Raw genomic sequence first — 12321 nt, forward strand, 5'->3', positions numbered from 1 at the left:
GCCTGATGCTCATCGCCTCCTGTGTGTGGACCGTTCTCCGCCGGCCGCGTCGTTTGCAGGCTTCGTCATCCTCGCAACTCTTTTTCGGCTCACTTTTTCTCGCGTCTAGCTTCCATCTGAGTTTGTGGTCTCCACTCCAGCGTCTCAGATCCTCGCTGTCGGCGGACGGCGGCGTCGTGTGAATCGACGCTGCCGTCGGCTGTTGCGTGCTTCAGGAGGCAGCCGACAGGACGAACAAGAAGTGCGGACCGGGGCGACTCCGCTCTCCCTCGTCGTTCCTGTGTGGGACAGGAAGGCACGCAGGGGACTGCCTTTTCTGTGCGCAGGCACTGGAAGGCTGCCGTGTGTGTGTTCGCGCTCCATGATGGACGGAGCGGACTCGGCGCCGGCGTCTGCAGCTTCAGCCTCATATCACGCGGAGGCAGTCGGCGCCACTTTGGCGGGCTCGGTGACCCACAGACAGTCCAGAGGGGATCCACAACGTGGCGGCGGCGAACTGGTGGGGCCTACGGGTTCCGCCCTGGGGGTTTCAGCCCCCGCGGGAGACGGGAAGCTACCTGACGGAGCCTCCGCCGCGCGGGCAGTAGCTTCGGAATCGACTCAGCAGCATCATGCGGAGGCGGCTTCGCCTCTAGCGGGCAAAGGGAGTCTCCGCAGGCCTGGGACGAGCTCGGGGCGCGCCGACAGCGCGTTGGAGCGCTCCGAATCTGCATCGTCCTCTTCGTGTCCATTCCCGGCTGGTCCGCCGCCCGCCTGCGGGACTTTTCCGCGTCGTCCGTCGCGCGGCTCTTCTGACAGACGCGATGGACTACTCAACAGTAAGTGTGGGTCTGCGCCCTTCTCCGCCGGAGCGCGGTTCTTCCTCGTCCCCCTCCCGTCGCGCCTTGGCTGCCTCTTGTCGCCGGCTTCCAGGAGCCGCGCGGAGGTCGGCGGCTTGGCGGCGCCCGGCCTGAAAGTTGATGCTCACTCCGTGTCGCCACCCGCGCTCGACGCGCGTGAATCGAAGTGCGGGTTTTCGCCTTCTTCGGCGTCTGATGCTGCCTCTACCTGTCGTATGGAGGCAGACGCGCAAGAGCCGCAGGCGACGAGGCAGGTGGCGGCCGGGGCGGTCAGTCCCATGAGATCGGCAGACGCGAGTGAAAATGCGCAGGGACACCTCGAGACCCGCTGTGTCTCGGTGGGGTTCGACTGGGCGAGCAAGTACCCTTGGGGCCTGGAGACACTGCTGACAGAACACGCGTTTGACCAAGCGCGCCGGAGGAAAGAGGCGCGGCGACTGGGAGGATCCGCTTCGCCCTGTCTGAAAGCGGGCGATGACGCGAAAGCGGGGGATCCGGTGCAGACAGGGACACAGACGCAGAGCCGCACAGGTCCGATGGCAGGAAGGCATGACGCCACGTCGAACGGAGACATCCCCTGCACCAAGCAAGATGATGTTCAGTCGACGAGCCGCGTAAAGACAGAAGAAGATGAGTCCAAGGGAGGCATTTCGCGAGGACATAATCGGGCCTCACCAGAAGGGGAAGGGACAGTAGTGAGGAGAGGAGAAGAGCGGGTCGATTTTTTTGTGCTTCCTCCGCTGCCATGTTGTTCCTGCTGCTTGTGTAAGGGAACCGGCTGCCGCGGTTCATTGCGGTCTTCTTCTCGCGTTCTCCGCGAAGCGCCTTCGCAGCTTTCTTCTTGCCAGCACTGTTTCTGTTGGGCTCAGTCTGGCTGTCGATCCGCGCGCGTTGCTTCACAAACGAGCGACCCGACACACACACACGGATCCGCTTTTGCGGATCCGCATGAGGCGACGTCGCTGAAGGAGAACCGTGAACGCCAAGAGAAGAGGGGACACGGGAAGAGAGACGCGCGAGAGACGAAAGAGCTGAAACTGGGGGTCTCGAGAGAGAACAAATACGAAGCTCCACGCGGACGAACTCTTCATCTTCGGCCGCTTTTGCGCCACGACGGTGCCTGTGCGTCACTATTGTCAGCTCTTATATCGCATGTGAAATCGTCGCACCGCGGCTCCAAGTTGACCGAGAGTGCCTCCACGTTGGCGCCGAGCGAGGAGGCCTCCTCGTGGCTGCCCCCGTGCAGAGCTTTTGGCGATCATTGGGAAGCCGCGGTTAACCCCGAGTTCTGTCAGCTGACGCCTTGTTGTGCCGCGGGACCCATTAGGATGCACCAGACAGGCGGCATGGATTCATGCAGGGTGCCTGTTCTCGCAAGTGATTCGCTGGAGCGACCGGCGAAGCTCGACCTCTCAGATCGCACTCCCTCGAAAAAGGCCTCAGCAGCAGAAGGTGAAAAACAATCTTTCTCGTGCACAAGTTCGTCGTCGTCTCCGCCTTCCAGCTCTGGCTGTGCGTCATCGTCGTGCGATGCTTCTGCTTCGTCTCGAAGAGCGCCTCACAGCAGCCGCCGAGAAACCCCTCAGTCTGCGGGCGACGTGTCGCTTGCCTCAGTTCATCTGTCCGCCTGCGTTTCGGTCCCTTGCTGCGTGCGCCGAGTTCGCTTTTTCCTCCCTGAGCACCTCGCCCTCCAAGATCTGCTGCCTTCTCTTCGCCCCTCGAGCGCGGCGCTCGGTGCGGCGTCTCCTTTGTCTCCTCATCCTGAGTGCCTTGAGAAGACGCGAAAGGCGGCCTTGTCTTCTGCGCCTGCCGACGGCGGCGCAGGCGCCTCCAGAGAGGGCGACGGCGTAAAGGTGAACAACCAAGTTGTGCTTCCGTATGTCGTCGGCGACGGCCGGAGTTTTGCGGGGATGGGATTCGTTCCTGCCCTTTGCACGTGTAGAGACAGAAACCTCTTCAAGCCCTGGTTACTCAAGAGGCACGCAGAGATGACGAGGAAGAAGCGAGGCCGCGGGGGGAATGCGTTGGCGCACAAAGACGCCGCTCAGCAAGACTCCGCCTCGGGCTCCACAGAGAACGTGGCAAGCGAAGGCGGCGCGGGGGAAGACGAACCGAAGGCAGCTGACCGACGCCAAGGCACTGCCGCGGAGGTGAAGCCGGTAGCAGCACTAATACGTGAAGATGAAAATGGGGAAAAGGCTGCCAGCGATCCCGAGGAGAAGGAGACTGTCCCTTCTCGCAGGGCGCGCGACACTCAGGCGCACACCGATGCAAGTTCAGAAGCGGTAGCCGAGGCGAATGCGCTCTCAGGGCTGCATGCTGCGCCCGAACAGAAGGACGAGGCTAAAGCTGTACGCTTCTCCGTCTGTCCGCCGACTTTGGCGGAGCGTCCAGACTCGCCAAGTAGCTCGTCACCTTCTGCCGCTCCGTCTCGCTCTCCTTTCCCGTCGGTCTGCCCGAGCCCGTCTTGTCAGGGTCTCCTGTTTGTGCCTTACTCGCTCATTGAAGTCCCGCTGGTGCGAGGCGTGGAGAGCCTCTCGAGTCTCGCGGAGACTGTGGCTTTCCCGTCCAACACGGAGCTGTTTTCGGGGCTGCTGAGGCACACCGCCGTCGTGGTTTGCGCGAGTGAGGCTCACGAGCGCCAGTGCTGGCGGGCGCTGAAGGGCGCGAAACTCCATCTCTCGTCGGTTGTCTTCGATGTGGATGCCGGCGACTTCGTGCCCTTCCATAGTCGGCGGGACGCGGCGTTCGACCCCAAGAAGGAGCGGCGGGGGAAAAGCGACAGCGTGCTGCCATTCAGAGAGCAGGTGCAACTGGACCAGCACCTGACGGAGCTGCAGCACGTCGGCGAAGCGGCCTCTTCGTCTGCCGCTTCGCTCTTCGCGGAGACTGCGGAGACAGGGACGAAGGAGAACGGCGGCGCTGCGGAGGCGACCGGCGCAGAAGCCAGAGAAAGGGACGCAGAGACGAAAGAAAACGGCGTGTCAGGCGCGCTGTCGACGGAGGACTTGGTCGCGTTGGTATTCGATCCCGTGGACACGGAAGGGAGACAGCGCATTGCCAGTTTCGCAGCTGAGCGACGCCCGATGGAGATTGCGCTTAGAAGCGTGGGGTGCCTAGGAAAGAACCCCTGCCAGGCGGAGCGGGCGCAGACGCACAAGCGGGGAGGAGGGGGTAACAGACGCGCGGCTGAGCTTCGTGGAGGCGTCCGCGAAGGTGGTGAAAGAGACAGCGGCAGAACCGGAGGCGGTGACGAAAAGACGACAGGAGTGGGACTGGAAGGTAGGGAGCCTTCCGGTGGGACGGCCCCAGACGTTCAAGACGCCGACGCCGAGCAGGAGCGACTTTTGCTTCTCCAGACGCTCGCCTCCCACTTGCTTGCTGAGGCCGAAGGGCGATTCACGGGCGAAGAAGACGAACACGAAAACGTCGGTACGCAGGGCCGCCTGGCAGACAAAGAATGCTGGTGCGCGGTACCCGGTCATCGTGACGAGGCAGCTGTGTCAGCGCAGTCGTCGTCTGCGGATAACGAAGAGTGCGCGTTAAGCGGGAACAAGCGCGGGGAAAAAGAGAAGCGATACGCATCTCACACAGAGGAGTTTTTGCCGCCGCCGTCTTCCGTGGACTTCTTCTCGTCCTCGGGGCGGTCCGCGGCTCGCGCCCTAGAGAGGGCGGGACAGCGGCCAGACTTGTTCTCGGAGGGGGCGCTGCTGAGCTTGGCTGCCCAGCTGTTCTCCGCGGAGACTCCAGAGAAGGAGCGAGACTTGTCCACTCGGAAGAGGAAGCGGCGAAGAGAGGCGCTGAGCAGCAGGAGCCGTCGTCGCCACTCAGTTACAGACAGTGATGTTGAGGAAAGCAGGCTCGGCAGCGGCGAATCGGGAGAAACGGACAGGAAGGGAAGGAGGCGAGATGCTGGAGACGTCGTCGCTCAGGCTGGCCGTGGCAGAGGCGCAGAGGAGGAGAGCGGAAGGCAAGGGACACTGTCTCTCCCGGTTTCGCCGCGTTCCGCTGACGAGGGAGATGCACCTGCCAGCGGAGAGGGACGAGCACGCAAGCGGTCGAGTTTCCTGTCTCGTGCGTCGAGCGCCGAAAGCGTCTCGTCGCCCTCTTCTTTCGATTCCATGCCCTGTTCGACCCTCTCAAGTCCGGCACTTGGGCGGCCTTCTCTGGCCTCTCTCGCGGGGCGCGCTGGGGAGTGGGCAGGGACGACACGCGTCGAGTGCCACCGAGGAGGCAGAGTGGTCCGTGAAAGCAGTCATGCCTGTCGCCTCCGCGAGGCCTACTGCCGGCGGCGGGGCTTGGTGTGGGGAGAGGAACAAGAGCGCGAACTCGCCAAGCTGGAGAGTCTGTTCAAGCACGACCCGCGCAGCGCCCGTTCTCGCCCTGCTGCGACTTCGGGGCTGCCGGCTCCGGCGACAGAGAACGGTGTGAGAAGGGACAAGGCAGGCGAGGAGCGAGAGGCGCAGAGACACAAGCCGCGGGATCCGCTCCCCGTCGTGGTCCCCGCTCGAATCGGAGGGCAGGTGCCGCCTCCCCTTCCGAATCCTGCCACTGTCTCTTCGGCGGCCGGGGCGGAGGAGACAGGAAGCCGACGCGCCGGGACCCCAGGGAGTGCGGCACCGCCGGCGCCTCCTGTGCGCCAGCGGGCGGTGGGCGGTCATTGTGCCCAAGGTAAGGAGCCATAGACAAGACGGTTCCCCCCAGGCCTGTCCCCCCGGAGGCCTCGCGCCGCGGAGACGCGGGCGACAGATATTCCCAAAACCTGGAAAGGCCACTGAGATCGAATTCAAATGTGGTAGCCTCAGGTGAACGGGGCTGCAATGCCCGCGTGTCTCTCTGGCGGCCGCCGTTCCGTGGCCACGCACTCCTCGAGGCTCTGCGTTTCGGGATTTGCACCTCAAGAAGGAGCTGCTGTCTCTCTTTCGCCGTTGGCGTTTCTGCTTCTACCGCGCGTTGGAGGTCGTTGCCTTTAGCGCCTGCGATGGCTGCGCGAACACCTCTCTTTTTGTAATTCGGCCGTCTGACTGCGTTGTCCACCTTATGGTACACTTTCGCTCGGCGTGGCGTCCAAATTACAAATCTGATCTACACACGAATGTCCCTAAATGTGTGATCTCTTTCTCTTTGTAATGCCTTCGCCCCACGATCCATTTTGAAGTGCCAGTCTGTACTTCCTCACGCGCGTGTCACTGTTTGCACTGTATCGCCGCCGGCTTGTCATGTGCCTACGCGTCATCTGCTCTGTATCTGTTTGTGCCTCTCAGCCGCGCCTCCGCCGTCTTCATCTCCGCCTCCGCTCCCGCGTGCACATCCCGACCCTCTTGGCAGCCACTCGTCTTCGTATCAACCAAACATAGCATCGTCGTCTTCCTTCTCGTCTGTCTCTTTGTCGGTTCCTTCGTCTGCCTTTGGCTCCTCCGCTTCTGCGTCGTCAATGTCGAGTTCCTCCTCTGTCTCCGTGTCTCACGGCGGAGGCGAGCCGGTAGTCCTCTTGCCTCGCAATCCCTTCCCGCTCGTGCCGTCGGCTGACTGCCAGCGGAGCCTCGCGTCTGTGTCCTCGAGCTCGGCCCAGCATGAAGAGAAACGCGTTGCCGTCGCAGCGTCCGCGGGCGTGTGGGAGAGAGCTGAGGAGTTCGCGGGCTGTCGCGGATATGCAGCGGTGCCGCCTCCAACGATCCGTCCTCTCTACGGCGCGCACGCTGAAGACGCGCAGACGGCCGCGCACGGGATGGAGGCGTGTGTGTCGCTGGCGGACAGTGCCGGTCGCGCCTTCTCCCTCAGCGGCATCGCTCGAGAGACGAGAGATAGAGGGCGGGACGACGAAATGCGTCGCTCAGCGAGCGACTTCGTGTCGAGGCCTCTGTCGGCGGGCCCCAAAATTATTCTCCTTCCAAACAGCTACCAGAAGGCGGAGCAGTGGTACAGCAGCGACGCGGCGCAGCCCGGCGGCGACGAGCGCACAGCCTCCTCTCCCAAAGCTGCCCTGAACCTGCGGGCGGCAGGTCGGCGAGGCGAGGAGACGAGAGCCGCGAACTACGACGAGGAGGAAGAAGCGAAAAAGAAACTTGTCGGGCACCAGCTTCAGCAGGCGCGGCTCATGAGACACAACGCCAACCCGAATCTAAGGAATTTCTAGTGGTGTGACTCCTTTTCAGAATTCGGAATCGTCTCGCTTCGCTACTGCCTCGGCATGCCTGCAGGCACCACCGGACTGTGTCTGGCTGGAGCCAGAAAGAGAAAGGAAATCAGTATGAGGTGATGGACAGGTAGAAGTCGGAGGCGCTATCCGAGACTGGCGTCGCGGAAAGGGGCGTCGGACTCTGTTTTTTGTTATATTCTGTTTCGGTGAGTGGAGCAGAGGTGGACGTACGAGGAACTCGCTATGCTAAGTAAAAAGAAGAGTCAGGAAGCGAACGTGAACTCAAGCTTCGTCGCGAATGAAATGGTCGAGAGTGCAGCACGTCAGCTTAGCTTGTGAAAGAAACCAGCTACAGACGAGAACTCAAAATACAGAGACGATACACAGCGTTGTGTGGACACAGCTATCCTCATCCGCACGATTCATATTAGCAGTAGCAGAGTCATATTAGCGAAGAGGCGTGCGGCATCCGCACTATATAGAGAAACACAGACTATGGGGACTAACTAATACTAAGAAACGCTCGTCGAGAGTACTATGCTTGTTACTGCTCACACTGGAATGCAGTAATCACCTCGGCGCTTGCTTTCCTCTCGAAGTGTCTTCGTTTGTTCTTGAACAGCGTTACCCCATTCGCGATCATCTTTCACGAAGCGAATCACGTATGAACGACTGCGCAGCTCTGCAAGAGAGCATTGAGTACACGAGCCAACGCGAGTGTATGGCATGCGGAATCTCCCGAGGCTGACGTTCTCGATCGCCACACGTTAGAAGTCACGCGCCGGGTTGCATTTCGCTCGCACACTGGCGCAGCGCACTCGTGACGGCACACAAGGCATGCTGAGGTGCATCCCTAATTCGACAAGTGGAAGTGCTTGTTCATTCTGCCCGCCTCTTTGCACTGCAATGCTTCTGCTCATGCGTGCCGCGCGACCTTCGGAGAAGATCGAGCAGCCGCCAGCATATTTGAATTCGACCGCAACACAGTCTCGCGTTAAGATTTGGTAGCTCCACCAACGGATAACTTCATCCACCGTAGGAGGTAGAGCCGAAAGCGAAACAAAAGATTCTTGCAGCGCTCTTCAATCATCGACACGTTTCGACACCACGAACTACACGCGCGGTATCCCCGAAAGAACCTGCGTGAACCGAAAGCTACGCAATAGAAAACGAGCACAGCTCCACTAATATGAGCCTCCGAAGACTCCCGCTAACACCGCAACTCCACATGATACGACAAACATTTGAAATGCGGAGGGCGACGACGAAAGCGAACTCGCTGCCTTGACAGTCACCAAAACCTTGCATTCCGATAGCCCCGCAAGAGCTCCTCGAGCAGCCTCTCGCACAGTGTCTTTTCCCTCATTCTCTTGAGATGCCGCCATCGGAACGCAACCCAGCAGGAACTGGCGCTCCTCAGAAGGGAAGTCTGTCTTCGGAATCGTGAGCTCAGCGACAGTCTTCATTTGGTCTGCCTTCTGCCACCATGTGTCGGCAAACGTTGGAAAAATCTCGGAGAACTCCTTCGTCTGGCAGGTCTTCAACTCCTGGCTCTCTGGGGAGCAGAACTGCGTGTAACCGAGAGGTGCAAAAGATCCCTCATTGCCACAGTCCACTGCCAGTTTGTTGGTCTCTTCTGTCATCTCCACCGTCAAAGGGGTTGCGCCGTTGCTTTGCGGTCCGTAGGCACAGGTGACGGCATTGCTGTCGACGGAAGAAGATCGCGCCATCACGGTTACATTCAACTTGCACTGGGAGTTCGTCTCGCCCTGTTTTTTTTGGCATCCGACGGAGAAGGACTTATCTGAAAGAGGGAGCTGTGAGTCTTCAAGCTCCAGGGTCCACGTCACGCCCTTTGGCGTATCTTCGGAAGAGCGGTCTGTTACTTTGGCTCTGATGGCGACACTGGAGCCTAACAGACTTGCTAGGCTCACCCGTTTTGCCTCTTCGCTTGACTGCTGCTTGCAGTTCTCAATTGTGTCTACATTTGCATCACAGACCTCTTCGCAGTTTGACGGTACCACGACGTTACCCTCGCCATCACAATTCAACGTGGCACTCAGGTTGCCTGCGGAAATAACAATGGTGGCGGGTGTGCTTTCTCCATCCTGTTCCGGTGGCGCGGCCAACGCGCACGAGGCGACTTGCCCCTCCACATTCGGAGGTCTGGCATTTCCGTCAGTTTTCGGAGCCGGCCTTCCTGAAACCCCAGCTGCAACAGCGCTTGCACCAGAGAACAGTAAAACGCCACCAACGCATACTGTTAACAACTTCCGTGCACGCCACCGCAAGCGCGCGCTACAGTTTCGCGAGATGCTTTTGCTCGTCATTGTGCGAGGTGGAGAATCTCCAGCCACTTTGAATCGAAGATTCAAAGCGTGCGTAAGTCACGGTTCATCTGCTCAGCCGAAAATGCAGGATGTTGAACCTCTCGAGCGCATCCAACCGTTCCATGCGATTGACTGATCCGGTCAGCCGCGCATGCCGAGTAAATCCGGAGAGCACTGCGGGCGGACCCCATCTGACGACTGCGCTCGCCAAACACGGTATCGGGATAAAATCCACTAAACTGCTTTCCCAGTCGGAATTTTGATGTCTACGCCACTTCAGAGTAAGGATTTCACGCCATGACGCAGTGCCTTGTCGTAACTCTTGTGCATGTCTTCAAGCGCTTGTCGGTCTCAGTGTGGTCTATTAGGTCAACGCGCCGCAGGGGCAGCAAGACGACAAAGTACAAGCGGGCAACCGCGGGAGATACTCGCCTGTAGACCCCTTGGGGGATTTACGGTGATCATCACCAGCAAAAATTAAAGGTCCCTGATTACCAATATATAGCGCCCAGTGGGCGGCGCGTCCTGTTCGACGCTACCTCTCAACTACTCTGTGGCTGATTCCGCTCTGACGGAATCAGCCAAACCGCGTCGGTCTTGTGCGCCTATGTAGACGGCTGAATACACCGCAGCACAGGGTGCATTCCTCAGACGGAGGATAGTGGTCGGCGGTTATGGGGTCCTACGTGGCGCACGTTGCCACCTAACGCTTGGAACTCGTTAGAAAGCGGCAGCGCAACAGATATCCCCTTTCTCCTGGCGCGGAGGCATGCGAAGACGGATCTTTCCACGAATATTAATATCAGAAGAAGAGTGCCTTCATCAGACGACTTCGAAACCAGAATTATTTCGGCACGGGACTTTCACTTCATCAGCGACTAATGAATCCATGAAAGCTAATTCTTCTGTAGTGCTCTCGTTGCAGACTCGGAAACAACTCGTGCACGTTGATACACAGATGTATACGCGTCCACATCGCGGTACCGTAGTGCGGGGACTCGCAAGCAGCATCGCCCCGATTCCCCTGTGGAAATGCCCAGTTCATGTAGTCCTGGCCCGAATCACCATTAGATTTTCCACAAGTACTCTGCTGCAGCAGAATTCATCTATGTGCCTCTAGTGTACGCAGGCTTCGTTCGCGTTTACTCCGAATCAACCTCACGAGTTGGAATATCAGTTAACAACCACTTCGCCTGCAGTTGACGGTTTGCAGAAGAGAAGGAGCGCCGTTTCGCGTGTTTGCGTGAGCGCCAGAAAGATCGCCGGTGTAGACCCTCGAAGGCAGGCACTCTATCGAGGTGGCAAGTAAAAGACTCGACACTGAAAAAAGATAAAAGGTCGCACACGGACTACTGCAACGAACCCACAAGAAGACCTGTCACCACAGCCGCAGCTCCCGACACTCCGGCTGACCGTGCGGACATTGCAGATGAAGACAAGCTCGCTGCCTTCACAGTCACCAGCACCTGGCATGCCGATGGCGCAGCCACACCTCCTGAGGCGGCTTTTTGCACACTGTCTTGCTCTCCCCCCGGGAGTCCTGAAGACGAGTCCTTTGGAACGCAGCCCAGCAGGAACTGTCTCGCCTCAGCCGGAAAGTCAGTCTTCGGAATCGTCAGCACATTAGCCGTCTTCCTGCTGTCGGCCTTCTGCCACCAGCTGTCGGCGAAGGTCGGGAAAACGTCGGAGAATCCCTTTGTTGGGCAGCCCTTCAGTGCCTGGCTGTCGGGCAAGCAGAATTCCGTGTAACCCGCAGGTGCAAAGGATCCCGCGTCCCCACAATCAATCGACAGTATGTTATTCTCCTCCGTCATCTCCGCAGTCAAGGGGTTTGCGCCGTTGCTGTCAACACCGTACGCACAAATGATAGTGTTCTTGTCAGCATCCGACTGTCGGGCTTTCACCGTGATGTCCAGCTTGCATTGAGAGTCTTCATCTTCAGAAGCTTTTTGGCATCCAACAAAGAAGGTCGTATCCACCCTTGGTAGTTGTGACTCCTGTAGTTCCAGCGTCCATGCCTGACCGTTTGCCTGACCGTTGGGGTTCTGCGTTATACTGGTTTTTACAGGAGTGTCGGAGCGAAGAAGAGTCGTCAGCTTTATCTGTTTTGTCGTAGCGCTGGGTTCAGGTTTGCATGCTGACACTTTTTTAGCATCTGCTAGACACACGGACCCCCCTTCAGAGGGCACCACAGCATTCCCTGCACCAGCGCAGTTCAACGTGGCAGTAAGCTGCCCTTTGGAGATCACAATGGTCGCAGACTCGGGGCTTGTATTCCGCAGGCCTGAGACGGGCAGCGTGCAGGTGGCAACGCGGTCCACCACGTCCGGTAGCTTCGTGTTTCCCACCAATTGCTCGCTTAAAACAAAGGGAGAATAGTCCAAAGCAGCTTGTCCACTACCACACAGCAAAACGCCGCCAAGGCACACGGCCATCACCGTGCGGGCGCTGGGCCTCAAGCGTGTATTACGCTTTTGGCTTACTCCGTTTCTCGTCATTGTGTAGGGTGGAAGCGGTTGTTCACCCTCGGATTAAAGCCGAGACTGTGTATTTGCACCACCATCTGCTTGAACAGATATGCAGGATGCCATTCCTCTCGACTACACGCGCTGCGATTGAGTGAACCGATCCGAGCTGCATGCCGATCCAGCTGGACTGCGGGTACTCCTTCCCCCCCTGCCCCCCCCCCACCCCCCCACGCGCCCCCTCCGCGCGCTGATACTGCCACGGCGATAAATAAAGTAAAATGGCTTCCCGGTTCTAACTAGCAATGTCTACAGCAAAGATACTGTCTACATGAGTGCCGCAGTGCCTTCTCGTATCTCCAGGCCGAGGAGACGGTCATCAGCAAGCACTTCACCGTGTCACTTTGCTGGACGAAATCAATGTGCCTTTGGGGCGAGAATAAGGCAGCAAGTGACAGCGGGAGAAACTCGACGGGCAGCGCCAGGGAAGACTCACCCAGCATTATTCAGGTGAGCGTTAAGGGCCTCTGATTATGAATGAATGGATC

At 59.1% G+C, this 12321-nt stretch overlaps 3 protein-coding genes across 3 annotated transcripts; 1 reads left to right on the forward strand and 2 right to left on the reverse strand.

Moving 5' to 3' along the window:
• Positions 1 to 364: 364 nt before the first annotated feature.
• Positions 365 to 6975, forward strand: BESB_043650 (uncharacterized protein; the record flags this gene model as incomplete). The annotated part of the gene is made up of 2 exons (XM_029362816.1): positions 365 to 5510; positions 6104 to 6975. 2 exons carry the CDS (start codon positions 365 to 367, stop codon positions 6973 to 6975), a joined length of 6018 nt encoding a protein of 2005 aa, XP_029220182.1.
• Positions 6976 to 8162: 1187 nt separating this feature from the next.
• Positions 8163 to 9308, reverse strand: BESB_043660 (SAG-related sequence SRS16C; the record flags this gene model as incomplete). The annotated part of the gene is made up of 1 exon (XM_029362817.1): positions 8163 to 9308. One exon carries the CDS (start codon positions 9306 to 9308, stop codon positions 8163 to 8165), a length of 1146 nt encoding a protein of 381 aa, XP_029220183.1.
• A 1349-nt stretch (positions 9309 to 10657) lies between these two features.
• Positions 10658 to 11806, reverse strand: BESB_043670 (SAG-related sequence; the record flags this gene model as incomplete). The annotated part of the gene is made up of 1 exon (XM_029362818.1): positions 10658 to 11806. The coding sequence occupies one exon, from the start codon at positions 11804 to 11806 to the stop codon at positions 10658 to 10660; it is 1149 nt and encodes a 382-aa protein (XP_029220184.1).
• Positions 11807 to 12321: the final 515 nt, after the last annotated feature.

This window comes from Besnoitia besnoiti, chromosome III (genome assembly GCF_002563875.1).
Source record: "Besnoitia besnoiti strain Bb-Ger1 chromosome III, whole genome shotgun sequence".
NCBI classification, from domain to species: domain Eukaryota; phylum Apicomplexa; class Conoidasida; order Eucoccidiorida; family Sarcocystidae; genus Besnoitia; species Besnoitia besnoiti.